At 40.3% G+C, this 16,910-nt stretch overlaps 1 protein-coding gene across 2 annotated transcripts; it reads right to left on the reverse strand.

Annotated features, from left to right (window-relative positions):
- Positions 1–305: 305 nt before the first annotated feature.
- Positions 306–16,733, reverse strand: LOC109633297 (ceramide synthase 2-like). 2 transcript variants are annotated; one of them, XM_020093067.2, is made up of 11 exons: positions 16,211–16,733; positions 7,845–8,018; positions 6,622–6,739; positions 6,400–6,518; positions 4,661–4,718; positions 4,376–4,426; positions 3,759–3,851; positions 3,191–3,319; positions 2,635–2,741; positions 2,363–2,516; positions 306–2,168 (listed from the first exon to the last, which is right to left on the reverse strand). In XM_020093067.2, exons 2-11 carry the CDS (start codon positions 8,015–8,017, stop codon positions 2,022–2,024), a joined length of 1,149 nt encoding a protein of 382 aa, XP_019948626.1. In that variant the 5' UTR covers position 8,018; positions 16,211–16,733; the 3' UTR covers positions 306–2,021. The 2 variants fall into 2 exon arrangements, with proteins under 2 accessions (XP_019948626.1, XP_069393705.1); XM_069537604.1 differs by lacking the exon at positions 16,211–16,733 and adding an exon at positions 10,050–10,258.
- Between the last annotated feature and the right edge of the window lie 177 nt (positions 16,734–16,910).

The raw sequence follows: 16,910 nt of genomic DNA on the forward strand, positions 1-16,910 counted from the left end.
TTTATTAAAACAAAAATAAGATATAATGTCTAATAACAATTACAAAACACACCAGGGAATTTTGTTATTCTAACAATAACGTTATGATAAATATAAAATGTGTGATATGTGAAGGTCCCTGACAGTGCTAACAGACCTCCCCGTTAATATGAGCATAGGATTAAGTGGTAAAAACACCAGCTTTAACTTTTTTTATGTTGATCATTAACTTTTACGCACAAGTCCCTTCAGTTTAAATTTAAAATATGTATTGGGTGGTATATTTGCAGGCATGATGCTAAAAGAAATGAAAACAACTTCACAGGTTTTTCATTCTGATTCATGGTCTCTGTTTTTATTATTAATAACAATACTTCATATGGTCATAAAACAAAAAAATACAAAAGGAAAAAACTAAATAACACTGTAATTAGGACACAGCTGTTTCTTCTGTATCACCCGAGGAGAGAGGTTGCTGGTTGGTCAGGGTTAGTAAAGAAGATGTTGTTGGTGGAATGAGGGTGAGTTTGAAAGGAGGGATCATTTATAAACAAGAGGAAAAAAAGTGATTGAAGAATGAGACCGCGGAACGAGGATGTTTTAGTTTTATATTTGTGTCTGTGATGAAAGGTGAAGACTGGAAAGAAAAGGAGAGAACATGAAGACGTAAGAGAGAGCTTCCCATACATTACACATAAGGCACTTGACATACAAAAAAACTTTAAAGCATAACAACAAAACCGCAACAATTATTTCATTAATACCTCATGAGTCAACACTGAAAAACCAGATTAAAAAAAAATCAAAATCAAAGAACATACCTGTAGACCCGTTTCATAAACATAATCATACCTAAAATAATTCACTTAGATCAACACTTAAATTCTTGCCAAGGTTAATAAATATAACCCAGGCCACAAGGCAGTGAACTGTAGACATCTGGTCGATTTTCATAAAATCTAGAAATGGTTCATCTGTCCCATTTCATTCGCCTTCATAAAACTCCTTCATTTCAACAGAGCAACCCACCATTGCAATCATTTTCAGGAGAGTCATTGCGTTACATGGGGTGGCATCATCACTGATTCCTTACTCAACTGGTTCAAACTGCTTCAGCCACACCAGTGGAAAAAAAACATTCAGCTCCATCACAACTGGCAGGATGCTGTGATTTTATATCACAGTGCTGTTGTGTTTAACATTCATCTCACCTTTGCAGGTCACACATCTCTTTCAGAAGCTGAAAACCGACTGGAATTAAAATAAGAAAGCAAGATTTACTTTCTATTTATCTTAAAAAAAGATAAAACCACATGTTTTCATTAAACCTTACAAGGCAGACTGCTTTTTAAATGGCACCAGCTACAGTGGGGAGCAGAGGCACACAGTCCTCCTGCTAATTATTACATTATACTGTATATAACATTATATAAGAGACACTGTATGTTTGTGCAAAGACGTTGCAATAGCTGAACATACACATACTTGCATAGGCAGAAAAACTAGGGAAATAAATGCCCTATTGTTCCACTTTCAAAAAAAACGTTCACTCGTTCACTCTTCTAGTAGAAAACAGCGACGTTACAATGAAATAAAGCGAGATTAAAGCACAAAAGCTATAAAATGTCATTTGGACAGCGATTAGCTGGCTCTAAGGCACAGTTAGAACAAGAAAGCTAAAGTAGAAGCAGCATCGCCCTCTTCAGTCCTCTCCACGTATTGGTCCTCTCCATTTCCTCCCGTCTCTTAAATTTTGTGACTGACATCACACATGATAATTTATTCTCTGACGAAAAAGCACAAAAAAAATCCTGCCAGTTACCGTATGTCATCTGCTGGATCCCTGTGCCCTCTACAAGTATGAATGAACATGTGTTAAATGTGTCGTGCAAAGGTATTAGTGTCAAATTTCCTCAGGATACCTGGTGTTCTTGGTTTTAGGGAATGTCTTGCCCCTTCCACTCTTCTCTCTCTTCCTCCCTCCCTCCTGCTCCCCTTCTGAGGGATATTAGTCCATCTCACATTCCTACATTCTGACACCTTCATGCTATCTTGCTGTGGTTGTTGTTGTAGATTGCATGACCATTCTGCATTGGTCTGTTTTTCTTCATGTCCTTCTCCTCCTCTTTCTCTTCTTCTTCTGATTCGTCTGTTTCATCTTTGTCACTCCTTTCATCGTCTACTTTTTCCTGAAAAAAAAAAGATGTGAGGAAAAGAGGCCATTTAGAAACAGTTTATGGTGAGTTTTCAGCTCACTGTTTCTCACTGTACACTACCTCCTCAGAATTAACACACACTTCCAATTGAGAGATAATTTTGCTGTGTGTGTGATATGAGATTTTATTAATAAACAGAATCTGTAGATTTCTTGGTGTTTGTTTACATTGCTGGTGAGGAAGCGGATTGCGATGCGTATGATAAGGACAGCCCAGAAGATATGTAGACACTGAAGAATCATCAGAAGTCCATTGAAGAAGTAGTAGCCAAAAAAGGGTTCGTAGACGGTCACTGGATAAACCCACGTACAGTAAATAATGCTGCAACAGAGAAAGCATGGGTTAGGAAGATGGTAAATGAGTAGCATGTAAAGAAAAAAAAAAAAAACAACATCCGGCAACAGTTAATTTGAATAAAAGATTTAAAATGTGTATGTACCGGAAGGGGAAGACGAACAGACGAGTGACAATGAAGATTGCAGCAAATACGATGAAGATGTAGTTACAGGCGTTACGCCACCCAGCATAGTTGAACATCTTTGCAGACTGTAAGAGGGAGGAGGAAAGAAAGGCATTTAATTTGTATGTAAAAATTGCAGATAAATGGATAATACATTTGTTTGAATGATGGAAAATGTAGTTCGTTTGCCTGTATTTCAGTAGACATCCAAAGTCTAGATTCCTCCACTAGGTGGCAGTGTATTGCCATCAGATATCAGCGCACTCAGAATCATGTCTGAACAAAGGTTAAATCTTAGCTGAGAGTCTAAACAGTGACAGTATTTTTATTGGTAGAGAAACAAGAAAATACCACATTATATGATGAATAATTACACTGGCCTCATTTGTATTTAGTATACTGTATTTGCATGATGTTGAGTACAGTTCCTACAGTTACTGTAAATCCCTTGACCAAGATTGAAGCTTACTGGTTATGACTGCAGGCTTTGCGAACACAAACTTCTGCAATGACTCAATGAGGCGGACACATTTACCTCAAGAAGGTAATCAGAGGAGTCGTGCACCAACATGATGAGAGTTCCAGCACGGATGTAGTTAACACACCAAGAGAAGCTGATGAGGAGGATCGTTGCCACATGGTGAACAATCTGCTCCTTGAAGTCCTTGAAAGAATGAAACATGTTGGAGGGAGACATGTTACTTGTGCTGGGGAGAAGAGATGGTTTGGAATATGTATTTATGTGTTACATGTCTTAAGGGGGTCTGTGTGCATAGTGGTAAACCCTGCTCAAATGGTTCTAGGTTAAAATATAGTGAGAAACACCCCGTTCCTCTTTGGCATGATTTTCCCTCACTGTACTAGGTGACCTGGGTCAAAAGAGTTTTAACACTCACACACATTCAAACACACGTGTAACAACAGTCTAATGGCCACCCGCAGTCCATTCCAGATGTCAGTAAGAGCAGACCACTGTGTGCTGGCGATCATGATGTAATAAAAACCTCTCAATTATAGTTCAGGCTCAAAAGTGTCTGTATGAATTATAGATTAATTTTCCATTTACTTTTCCTTCTCTCTTAATGCAAATCAATTTCACTCACTTTGCGTTTCACATCAGAAGCCACACTGAAGAGCAGAGAGCTGTAGAAACCCAGCTCGATCATGTAGTACCAATACTGAGATGGCAGCAGCGTCTGCAGGGGAACAACAGCTCTGTCATTTAAAATACATACACCAACATGCACATGTCTGTGTTTGGAACAAGGTCTGCAACTAGAGATTCTTTAAATTATTGATTAATCTTCCATTTATTTACTTGATCTGAATCAATTCAAGGCCATCGCTTGTTCTTCCAGCCCAGGTAAACACATTCAAATTGCTTGTTCATAAAAGAGACTGAATCCCAAATATATTCAGTAGATAATCACAGAAGGCAGAGAACCAGCATATGCTGACATTTCACCAATCCAAACCTGCACTACCTTAAATGGGAGACAATTATCTAAATTAACTGACTGATTTTCTTCTGCTCAGCATCTTTTGAGTTCTGATTTGTACACTGTGGTTTTACATTGCAGACCTTTCCAAAAGAAAGTGAATTCAGTATTGACTACACTCTTTGCTACAGGTCTGATGGTGCTGACTGAAACTCTTATAAGGGAACTGAATTGAAGATGCTCTGGTGCATTCCATGTACATATTCATCCTAAAGACATACCAGCACAGGAAAGCCTTCCCACATCTCCTTCAGATCATACAGCCAAGGTTTCTGTAGGGAAACATGAGATGTGAATGAGACAGCAGAGCAACAAGTGTGTTTTTATCAACTGACTCAGCACTGCAATGAGTCAACGCTTCCCTGTCCTGCAAAAGGTGAGGTGACTGCAGCAAAAAAGACAGACTACTATGGACACCGCCGAGTTATGATGGCAGGGCGGGTGATTAATGAACGTACAGAGACAAGAGGAGAAGGTGGGGCCGAAGTTAAAATGGCAGTACTCACATCGATGAGGGCAGCCAGGCCAGCAATGAAAGCAAGAAGGTAAAAGGTAAATCTCCAACTGCAAGAGAACACACACACACACTCTCTATTCAGTCAATGGGGAAAAGACAATAGACACATTTTCTACCAGAAGACGCATGAATGTATAACAAACACACACACACACACACACACACACAAGAATGCACGCTGGAAAGAAATACCAGACTGAGCGAAGAGTGGAGAAGAAAATCTGGTGAACTACGTTGAGAATGTCACATTAGGCCAAACACACAATGAGAGCTGTCAAATATTATCTCCCTGTGAATGTCCTTAGAAAGAGATAATGACGGGTCATTCCCACTGCAGCCTCTCATAGGGTTGAGGAAAGAACATTTCATACATGAAACAGAGTAACAGAAAAACAGTGGACATAGGAAAGAGTGATAAATATACCGGGGGGAAACTAGGGAAAAACGAAGAGACGAGAAATCTTGTAACACACACACACACACACACACACACACACACACACACACACACACACACACACACACACACACACACACACACACACACACACAAAAGATGTTATAACTAGAAAGTGAACAACATGCAGTCACAAGTACACAAGTCACACATCATATGCAAAACATCAGTCCACTACAACGTCGCAAATGTTTTACCCACACCCACACACACACACACACACACACACCACTCTGATTCACTGTCTTCTTGCAGGTTTATGGGTCAGTTCACCTGATTACAAGAAGCTTATTTTCGCTTATATCTTATATATAAGTGGAATCTACTCGTCCTGCAGATTGTGTTGGTTTAAAAAACAAATTTCAATTAAAATGAACAACAGTCACAATTTCATGAGGCTGAGGGCAGCTTCATTAAATTGCTTGTTTTATTCCAAACTCCTTGATTATCACATTTGCAGCTGATTGATATTGTTGAATCATTTTGTCAATAAAAGAGGTCTGTTGACTAATAAATTATTTCATCTTCAGCTCACTCACAGAATCCCTTGTACCAAAAACATTTTATATTTTTAAAGGGACTGTTGAAAGTAATTAAATACAACTTGTAAAGTCTGTGTCTTCTGTAGTTTGGGTGAACTGACCCTTTATGTTGATTTAAACATGAATCATGACCATGACTATGAAGCTAATTAATTTTTGCTGATGTAATCAGATGACTACAGAGTTTTATGTAGAATGCAACCCATGATTTTCTGTGAATGTGTTTGTCCGTATGCATATCACTACATATTTGTCTGTGATTCAATCTTGACTGTCTAGATATAGATATGTCTGTGTTTTGTGCTGTATCTATTTTTAAGTGTCATCTGTTGCCGGCTGAGGAACATTTCAGTAACACTGTATTATCAAGTTATCATGTTGTTTTAACTCTGCTTCTGTTTGGGTAATTGCTCAAACATAAAAATAACTAACAGCGGTGACAGAGCAGCTGTTGCTGAGGCCCTGTGCTAATAAGTATGTGGATGTTCGAATTTGTGTGCATGTGTGTTTGTAAGTAGGGGCTATGGCAGCAGCAGAGTAGCATTGTAATCAGTTCATGTTAAAAATAGAGAGCTACTATTGCCCACAGAAATGTCCTCATATAGCAAGAGGAACGCAAGGGTGGGCAGCTGTTTCAACCTGATCTGTAGCTCTACACCATATATCTATATATATATATGTTTAAGAGACAGAGGGAGTGTGTGAGAGAGAGAGTGTGTGTTTGTTAACCTGGCTTCTCTGAATTTTTTGAGCAAACTCGGCCTGTCCTGGTTCCTCCGTCTCCTGAACCATCGCTGCACTTGTCTTTCTGGATAGCCAGTCTGCTTGATAAGACTTATTATTGAACTCTGAGAACAACACAAAGAGGCCACATTTTAGTATTCATTTTTTGACAAAACACATAGTACAACACATTGAAGTGTGTGTGTGTGTGTTTATTACAACATTTACCTGTGTGGGGTTTTTGGTAATATTACAGTAGTAGGACTCCAGTGTGATGTTGGGTGGGGCTTTGAGCCGTACTGTCTCTTTCACCCCGAGTAAAGAGGCCAGGGGTGTAGCCACTGTCCTGTAATAATAAAAAGGTTGTTGAGACAAAGTCAGCTATGAAAGGAAAAGACAAATAAATAAAGAGACGTCAGAAACAGTTAGAAACTGAAATAAACTAAAAACCTAACATAAAAATTGTTATAGAAATGATCATTAAGATGATGTTTAATACAAGTATCCTTCATGTTTAGGTCTATTCTGAATGACCAGTATCTTCAACACTATACTTAGTTTGCATGCAGCATTTTAGGCGACAATATTGATGTTTATTATAGTTTTCAGGTGATTTACCAAACTCATAGATTTCCCACTTTCCTTTGGCATACCTGCACTTGACTTAATGACTTTATGGTCACAAATTTAGAAATTATTCCAGACTTTTTGTCAGCCTTGTTGTAACGTATAGTCACATGTAGTAGTGTCACTACTTGTGTCAGGTGAACAACTAATAGATGCACAAACTTAAACTTAAACTTAGTAGAGCTAATAATTATTTATAATGATGCCTAGTTGGAATCTTCAGATTTTTGTGTTGCTGCATAATAGTGATAATAATAATAATATCCATCTTCAACATAATAGAATGCAGCATTCATATACTGATTTGGATGTTGATTACCATGGCAACAGCCGTTTCAGGTCAGCACTATTCATGTTTATATGTCAACAGACACTTCAATTGTTTGCCTTATTTGTACTGTTCATTTGTTATTTAACACAAGATTCAGAAAGCCCGCTCTGTGGCTGAATGGGAGGTAGGGGATAAAAGACATTAATACGGAAGCAAGCTATTAGCAATAAAACCTAGGTGGAATCTGTAACACTGGACTTAAGTGAGATTCAATATGAGTCAAGAGCAGACATTTTCTTGTTGAAGGCACAGCACAAGCAGAATTAAAAATAATTGAGCAAAAGACCAGAGATAAAAACTGCATTCTGAAGTAAATTAATCTAATTAGGGATCAGGAGAAAAAAACTGTGAAACTGAGAAAAAGCAGACAAGGAAAAATAGACAGGAGTTGAACTGGACAAGAGGACAGAGAAAAACATGCACAGGAAGCAATTGTTTGAATTGAGAACCAGAGAAATAAACAAGGAGCACAGATAGTGCGTAATGGACTGACCTCTCAAAGATCTGACGAACAATGAGGAATATGAGGGCGATGGGCAGCGCCACCCACAGATCCCGGGCTTTAGCGTACACTCGGCCATCCCGGTCCTCCAGGTCAGCCCAGCCCAGACCTTCCGGAAACCACAGCCGCTCCTGCCAGAACCACGCACTCAGGTCTGACAGCATCCTGTGACACAAGAAACACATGCAGTCAGCACCACTCTTATGTGTTTATTAGGCTCTAAAAGCTAAAAACTCACACATATTGTAGTGGCAGTATCCACACCATGAAAAAAACCCAGTGTGTATATATTGCTCCTCCTAAAGTTTGAATCTGAGAGACGTCTATAGAGGTTGACGTTGAAGGCAAACATTACACAGGCCTGGCTACGTGTATGGGAAGAAATCTGTGATTAGGAATGTTTGCTACCATATAATTAAAAGGGAATACATGATGGTACCAATATTTCCCTCTTATTGGAAGCCTGACTGTAAGTTTTTCCTAATGCCTATTTCAGAGCACATGGAGCATGGGCATTCAGAAGGCCCACGTGAGGGAGGAGAAATCAGACCAAGTGAGCTAGCTCTTCCCTTCAAGCTTTTAACACCAGCCCTCTAAGTGCAGAGACAAATATTCCTGCTGCTAACTTCAGGGAGTGGGAGAGAATGAGAGTAGAAATGTTGGTGGCGAGGGAACGGTAATGTTTAAAGGATGTGAGTCATGTTTCACCCATATGTGCAAAGCCGTGGGGACACCCCCACACACCCATCTCTGTAGTCCTCTTAAAGATCTACAGTAACTCCCAACTCGCCCACTGCAGCTGTAAATGCCAAAACCATGTAACCGCTTCACTTCCACGCCCAACCCCAGCCTGCTGCTCCTCGCCAGTAATCAAGAAGGATTCCCTCTTTGACCCGGAGAGCCCTGTGTAATGCTGTCCCTCCCCTGACTATCTTTTAAAACATGCAGCTGAAATTACATTTTGGAAATAATGGTCTGATAAAGGTCCTTGTGGGTGTGGTAAAACAATACTGACTAAACTTTTTTCACTGACTATGCGCTTTAGGACATAGTTTCACAATATGTTCTTATGTCTTGAACACAACTGATATATTGTTTTTTTGACTTTATTGTATCACAGATAAGCCGTATTTGTATATATGTTGTCAGATATGCGTGCATATCAAAAAAATGCTTGGCTGAAATGTCCAGCTGTTATATGTACATGACAGCACAGTAGTAGAGTGGTAAGCACAAACTATATACTTTTACTTCTTGAGTGTAATCAGCATCAGCCCCAAAATCCAGTATCAATCCAGCCTGATCTCTGTGTAGAGCTGGGTGTCATTATAAAAATTGAGACAATAGTATTGAAACAGTATCTGTATGTAAGTTTTAGTGCAGACACTGAAGGAGCACTTTTATTACCTTTTTTTACTACAAAACTCACTTTAACTTTTAACAAAAGTTTGAGGTTAATGATTTTAAGTTCAATTCCTTGACCCCAAGGTGATGTTTTCCTGATCAGTCCTAAAACTAAAAACATTCAGTTTGCTATATAGAAGGCTAAAACAAATATAGACATTTTAGAAAGTGGGACAAGGGTATCTTACAAATGATTTAAATTGTAACACTATTATCGAAACACCATTAAAGCAGCCAATGTGTTCTGTGTAAAGGGGTTTAGTGGAGTAATGGTGTCAGAGAATACAGCCTCACTCCCTCAGTGTTTACTGTGATCTGAGTTTCTCTGTTCATTGTTTTGGTCCGGCAGCGCGTCCATGATGGTGCATGAGCGTGCACGCGAGCGACCCCCAATGGTGATTTAATCTGGACGTTCGGCTGGACACGGTACTTCTCGGCTCTTTCCGCGCACGTGATTCCCACACACAGCTGTCACATCTGTGCTGTTCACGCGGACGCTCGGAGGCGCTGTCACATCTCATTGTTGTTATAGTGCCAGGGCGACATGCAGCATGGCACGGCTATGCTAATGATGCTAACTGGCTGCTAGCCGCCTCACACCCCCCGCCGAGCGCGCTTAGCTGCCCCAAGACAACTTTAAAAAAACCCTGCGTCTCTGACAGGAGCACCAGTCTGCGGATGTGTGACGACTTACAGCAGCTAACATGGCAGCTAGCTGGGTAGTTATAGATAAACAGCTATAACTTTGCCCAGTGTTTCTCAGGCCTGCGCTACGAGGCAAGTTCAACATACCATGAATACTTAGTCGTTGTCCGGTTCAAGGCCACCATCAGCCGTCCTTTATAATCTAAATTAGAAAACTGGGTCCTGTGATATAAAGCGAGATTAGCATATCCAGATCATATCTTGGTAATGTTGTTCTACTAACAGGAGCTGCACTGATAACCGGCTCATCCAAGCTGATTTTCAACTTTTCAGGTGACATGGGGTTTTCCAAAATCTTGTCATGAGGAAGAGGTGGAGTTGATAAGAAAACTATTGTACAGCAACTTGTGAGAAGGAAATGTAGGCAGACACCTGCAGGCAAATTCTTTAAGTCAGACAACCACGCTCAGGAATTGTAATTAAGTCTCCTGCAGAGTGATTATTAATGTGATATGTATGTGAGACAAAAACTATTGTGAATATGTCATACAGACAAAAAAAGGTTAAGTAATTCTGGTATGTTTCTGCTGCCAAAGCAGAGAGGAGAATAAAGAAGTAGTTAATGTCTGCTGAGGTCAGGCTGATAGACATGTTCATTCATTATCATGAAAAATATTTAAAAGTGGGCAGATCGTTTTTCTCAATAAAAACTGATAAAGATCAGAGGGTTTAGTTTTCATTTCCAGTTATCATCACAAAGCCCCACTTGGTTCTGAGCAGCAATGATAAAATAAGAGGGAATGCTTCAACACTTTGAGGAATCAAATAATCGTTCAGTTAAAATGAAGCTGTAAGAGTGTACAATAATAAAAGTTTAATGTATTTATTTAGTGTGATGAACTCTCCCTTAATTTACTAGAAACTCTGTTTTAAAAGCAGAGGAGTCTGGAACTGAAACAAATATTTGAATGATCTATAAAAATATCTATTGCTGTTTATTATTAATTACTTTAATGTACATTCTTTTTTACCTGTCAGGGTCATGTAGAAATTATAGTTTTCCAGTGATCTTGGTCAGTCGTTGGGCCATAGACAGGTTTTCATCTGGTCCACCCTAAGTGTACCTGCTTATTAGAGGCACTGTGCAAATTGCCATGGTGAATTGCCCGTATAAGAGGTGAACCATAACCCTGAAAACCCAGGGTTAAACCTGAGGTTACTTTCTAACCTCTGCTTCCTAGTACATATCTCTGGTTGGATATTTCAGCGCCCTTTCACTTTCAATGCAACATCTATAGACTGCATGGGTGAGGCCGTGCAACAAGCAAAAAGGAATGGGGAGGTGCAGCTGACAAAACGTTTGTTTTGGTACAAGATGATTGTGCAACATTTAGTGACAGTGAGTATCTTTTATATTATCTTGAAGATATCCATGAAATCAGATTCAGTTTTCACACATACATTTGTCAATCAATGCACAGTAGAAACCACTGGTGATGATGGTTACAGCGATCAACCGCCTATATGGATCAAAATGATCGAAAGAGGATCAATCCTATTCAGATGCTGTGTAAATACTTTGCTTATTGTGTTCACATAGTCTGCTTACAGTGTTCATTTTAGGTGTTTTCATTCATAACATATGGTAAAAAAACATGACAATGTTGCACACCACCTCTGCATGTTATCATATGCTTAGGCTGTCTTCTAGCTCTTTTGTAAGAGTGTCTTGGACTGTCAGTGTGTAATCACTGCCTGCTGTCCTATCACAAGTTCACTGAGTGTGCATGTCCACGTGTGCTTGCTGGGTTCACTTATGCACCATGTGATATCTTCTTCCACTCACACCACTGTGGCTCCAATTCCTGCTCTGCTTGTGTTTTGGGACTGGTTCACAGTATGTGGCTATCACCCCCTGCTCTTTCACAGCAATGGGAATGTTACATTAGTGGTGACCCTGACCGTTCAGACTTGTAAAAGGTCACAGCACACTTGATGTACTTTAACTGTAAGTCAGTAAATGGCAAATTTGTCCATTTTATTGGTTGATACTAATGTAATAAATAAATGTATCAATTATCAACACAAGGTCTGTGTTTACAAAAAACAGTCTGAGATTTGCCAAGCTCTTGATTGAGATAATGACCAAATAATGAATCTGATATGATTCAGAAATTCGACCAGATATTCCATGCCAGCTTTTGGTACTTGAGGTTTTTTAATTCTCTGTTCTTACTGGCACATTTTTGTACTGAAGTTTGAAACCCAGCCCTTTTTTTTTTTTTTATCAGTGTCCTTATCTGTGTCTTATTCCCTGACTAGTTCTTTAAAAACGGCTGATATCAGCTCTAGGTGTTTTACAGCATTCATTAAGTCAACCATAGAGTTAAAATGTATGGCTGCTAAATGTAGCATCTGACACTGCCCATGGTATGTAGGGGGCACCCGTGCCTGTTGGAGCAAGCGAGCGGGCGGGCGGGTTCCCACGACGACAGGCATGCTATCCGGTTGTCAGATTTAGCTGCTTTCCCGATAAAAAAGAAACCCTGGTAGTGTGTTATTTTCCACATCATGTCACGTTAGTCATGGTCCCTGTTTCCTGTTGCAACATCGCCGGCCGAGCATTAGGCCCTTGGCTTTATGAAGGAGCTGTGTAATCTGACCAAAACAGATAACTGAATGAGCTTCTGAGCACAAATAAAGACTGTTCAAAGGGCAGAAGTGCAAGGGAATGTCGACAGACGTGCACTGACTTCACTGTGTAATAAATGATTTCCCATAATAACAACTCACCATAAACTGTTAATAAGCTCAAGAGGCATGATTACATTACATACATGATTACTACATACCACACTCATGATGAAAAATCTGCATCTAATTAGGGACAACGTCTTTATATTCGTGAGCAGTGTGAAAGAAAATGTTGGATGTCAGAGGATATTTTTTAGGGATACTTGTTGAGATCATCTAGTGAATTCAGCATGTTAAAGCACCTTTTCACAGCTCTCCTTACAGCACATTCCATTGGCCCACTGGATCATATGACCAATCTCTGACCATTTTAAAGGTCCAATAAAAATAAAGGATGCCTCTGGCAGGGGAGGGCGAGAGGAAGTTCTTGGACTGTCTCTCTTCCCCACTATGAATACACATTACAAGGATATGGTGATTGTAAACAGAGATCAAGCGGCTGGAGGGCAGACTACAGCTCCAGCTGTTACTAACATGTCTCCTCTCAGCTCTGCCATGTACAAAGTCAAACTGCAGTTTCTCTGAGGAAAAACTAAACAGACCAGACTGGAACCTGGTACAGCGTGCAAGGATATTTGGAGAATGTAAACATGCTGCCACCCCACCGAAGGAGAGTTTCAGCATTCCGTTTTAATGGGAGTACTCGAGAGTCCCCCAATACTTTCTGAACCATCGGAAACTGAGTTGAAAAGAGGAACTCAAGTCATAGCAACAGGCTCTGACTGTGAGTCACTCATAACATACCCTCTCTGTGTGCACAACCACCCATTTACTCATATCCATCCATACTTAAATTAGTCACTAAAAGCTGAATCATTCAAACCAAAACCTTAAAAAATGTGTGGTAGACAGACACAGGGTTGAGACGGCTTAGACAGCGTATGCTGTCGACTACATGACACAAGAGGTCAGAGCTGAGTTTGCAGGTTTGAGGATTTGATCATTCTGAGAGAGATTGGCACATTGACTACATGCTGATTTCACAAAAGGTCACAAAGACTGGAGTCAAAATTGAGCAGAGTCGGTCTGATAAGTCAGCAGCTCAAAATGAAATCATGACCTTGGATATCACGGCCACTCACATTAAGTTACATGCTCAGACCAAAGACTGTATACGAGGATGGATGAAAAATTCCACTTGCATACTTTTCTGCACATGGGCGATTAGCTGTAACACAGGTCATGCCTTGGACATTTGGAGGCAGAGGGTTTTCAGGATGAGTCATACACATCCTTGACACTTCAGACGTTCCTCAGGATCATGGTTTGACAAAAAAAAACTCAGTAGTTTTAAGCAAAGCACAAGACATAAGGACAAGAACACGTCAGATAATCCCAGGGGCAGACAGTCACCCACAAGAGAGTCAACTTCAGGATCTCCAACTCTGATCTGTGACCCTGATGAATTATTGATGGCAAGATCTAATCATACAGCATACTGATTTGAATAGGCCTGTTCAGGAGGCGTGAAAGGTTATATTGTCATGCTGATTCTCTTCCACTGTTCTATCTGTTGAGTGTAAGCTCTGCGGGGTAATGATAACCAAACACTGAGGTACTTCTAGTGCAAACTAAGTCAAGGACACAGTCCGGTCTTTAACTAATTACTGATTGATCAAACAGCAGCGAAGAAGCAGATGATGTAATTATTGACAGATGATAGGTGAATGTATTTTGTGTCCAGGTTAGGGAGGGATGGACCAAAAACTAAAGCATTTGAAAGACATTTTTTCTCTTTAGACTCTCTGGGTTTTGTGAGTAACAAGAGTGTGGCTCCTTTTAATGAATCCTTTAGTTCTGGATATCGTTAATACTGATGTCTCAATGCATATGCAACATTTTACTATTATCACTAGTCGAGGTCAACGTCATTTTAAACTTATGTTACTCCAGTGGTTTCCAACCTGGAGGTCAGGACCTTTCAAAGTTTTTAACAGGGCAGGAAAGTAGATACTAAATTAAATTCTGCTCCACACACTTGTATTCCTGTTCCTTATGTTTGCTTTTTTTAAATTACTGAATATCTTTTCCTCTCTGGGCCTCATCCTCAAACACTTGTTCTCCTTGGCTTTCTCCTCGAGTTGAGTAAGTTTTTATCCCAGCTGATTTAATATCTTATATTTGACTTTATTTTAATTTGTAATTATTCTACTTTCTATTTTATTCTATTTTTTACTCTGATGTGTTGCGTGTTACAATCCTCTTGTTGTACCTTGTACTTGTGAAGTACTTTGGTCAACCAAGTTCTTTTGAATGTGCTGTGTAAGGAAAATTGACATGATTTACTTTCAGTTCTGTAATTTTCAGATAAATCACTTCAAAGTTCCAGTAAAGAACCCGTCAAACTCCCTAAATAAAAGAACACTTTCTATTTTCCCAGTGATGATGGCCAAATTACCAAAGTAACTAGTAGCGACAACTTGAGTTGGATAATATGGGCAGAAATTATATAAAGATAAAAAGTTTCATATCAGTCAGAATAGATCATGATAATTGTCACACTTTGTTTACGTGGCGATTAAAGACAGATTTTTGCTCTGTAGTGAATACTGGGGTTGTAACATTTTGTTTTTGAGCAGAAAATGACAAACAGCAACATTTTACAAATCGGAGGTAGATCAGTTATGTGCTGTACCTCCTCACTGTGCTTACACAATGCATAAACAATGTATTGATACATAATGAGCTTCAGTTATATTAGTAGTCCTTATGTTCTGGCTGTGGAGCAAAGGAGACAGGGCCTTTTCTGTCTGGGCTCCCTGAAGAGATCCGTCTGACAAACACCTTCTCTTTTAAATCTCTCTTAAACACATGTGTTTACAGGTTTGCTCTCTCCTACTTCTCAACTTACCTTTGACCATTTTATAATGCTTGGCTGTATATTGTTTTTTCTCTTTTCTCCTCAGTAAAATTTTCTATTTCTGTATCTGTGCTCTATTGCTGCGTGATCAAATTTAAATTGTTTGCTTCATAACTGTTTGCTGGTGTTTGCCTTCAATTCTTATCGCGTTTAACTTGTAAAGCACTTTGTGGTGTTTTTAAAAAGACAGATGGAAAATGCAACAATTATTTATATTGTTTTATTTCTCTCAGAAACGAAACACACTCATTCTGTCAAGTAGAATGGAATGGGACGTGCAACAACATGAAAAGGTACTTAAGTGCAGTATCTGAGTAAATGAACTTGATTACCACCACCATGACACAAAGAGGAAAGATCCCAAACCGGAAATAACTATTAATGATGGTTAAAATGGACTCCATGTTGTGAACATGTGTGTGTAGTTGATAAGTTAGCAAACTTCCCAACAGACCCACCACGGAGCCACCCACGCTCCAGGCCGTCCTCGTGTCTTCCTATCAATTATTACCGTTCTTTCTAATCACGACACCATTTTTAAACACTTTGGTGGTTCACGAATCCAGAAACACTCAACTAACAGGACTTTTAACACGACTGCGTAATGACGTGTGAGAGAGAACGAGCGACGTCGCGACCACACGCACAGAGAAAACCAGCTAATGTCTGCGGACATGAGGGAAACGGTTCTTACTTTGGCGTGTTCCCCCGCAGTGAAGACGAGAGGAGGGCGGTCGTCTGGGAGGAAAGATGTCTGCTTCTCTTCTGTGTGTTTTTCGGGTCTTCTCTCCACCAGCGTGCTCCGGGTCCCACCTAGCTAGCTGCAAACCTAACGGTCCTCTGGAGTTAGCCCAGCCCGCCTCTGCTGCTCTGAAGGCGCAGTTAGCGTCAAAGTTTAGTCTCCGGTCCGATTTTTACATCTTTCCATCTCACCCCGGAAAGTCGCTTTTTCCTTCTGTGGAGAAATGTGACAATAATGGAGAAGCTACGAATGAGAGAAATGCTGCAATGCGACCCGGGGGGGGGGGGGGGGGGGGTAAATGTCCCAGTGTTCAGTTTTTCCTCTCTCGCTGGGTTCTAGCTCAGCTCTCCAGTCCCCGTGATGTGTGTCTTCTCCCGGGAGTCGGCGGGGTCTGTCTGGGTGTGAAGCCGGGTGGAGTGAGGTGGAGGTCGGGCCTGCAAGAGAGCGAAGTGAGGGGAGCAGACGGAGGAGGAGAGAGAGGAGGAGGGGGGAGGGCCGCGATGACGTTCGAGCACACACACACACACACACACACACAGACACACACACGCAGCTGAAGTGAACATGGAGTCAGACATTCCCTCACATGCATTGATCATGACTGACCCCGAACCCATCTTGACAGGGACAGAGCTTTTTGTGTCCGAATCCC

This window comes from Paralichthys olivaceus, chromosome 13 (genome assembly GCF_024713975.1).
Source record: "Paralichthys olivaceus isolate ysfri-2021 chromosome 13, ASM2471397v2, whole genome shotgun sequence".
Taxonomy (NCBI): Eukaryota; Metazoa; Chordata; class Actinopteri; order Pleuronectiformes; family Paralichthyidae; genus Paralichthys; species Paralichthys olivaceus.

Coding starts and splice junctions, on each gene's coding strand:
- LOC109633297 (XM_069537604.1), bottom strand. CDS start 10,087: ATGGTGGCCTTGAACCGGACAACGACTAAGTATTCATG. Junction 8,019..10,049: donor ACAACGACTAAGTATTCATG/GTATGTTGAACT, acceptor CTTGTGTCACAG/GATGCTGTCAGACCTGAGTG. Junction 2,517..2,634: donor CTGTTCGTCTTCCCCTTCCG/GTACATACACAT, acceptor TCTCTGTTGCAG/CATTATTTACTGTACGTGGG.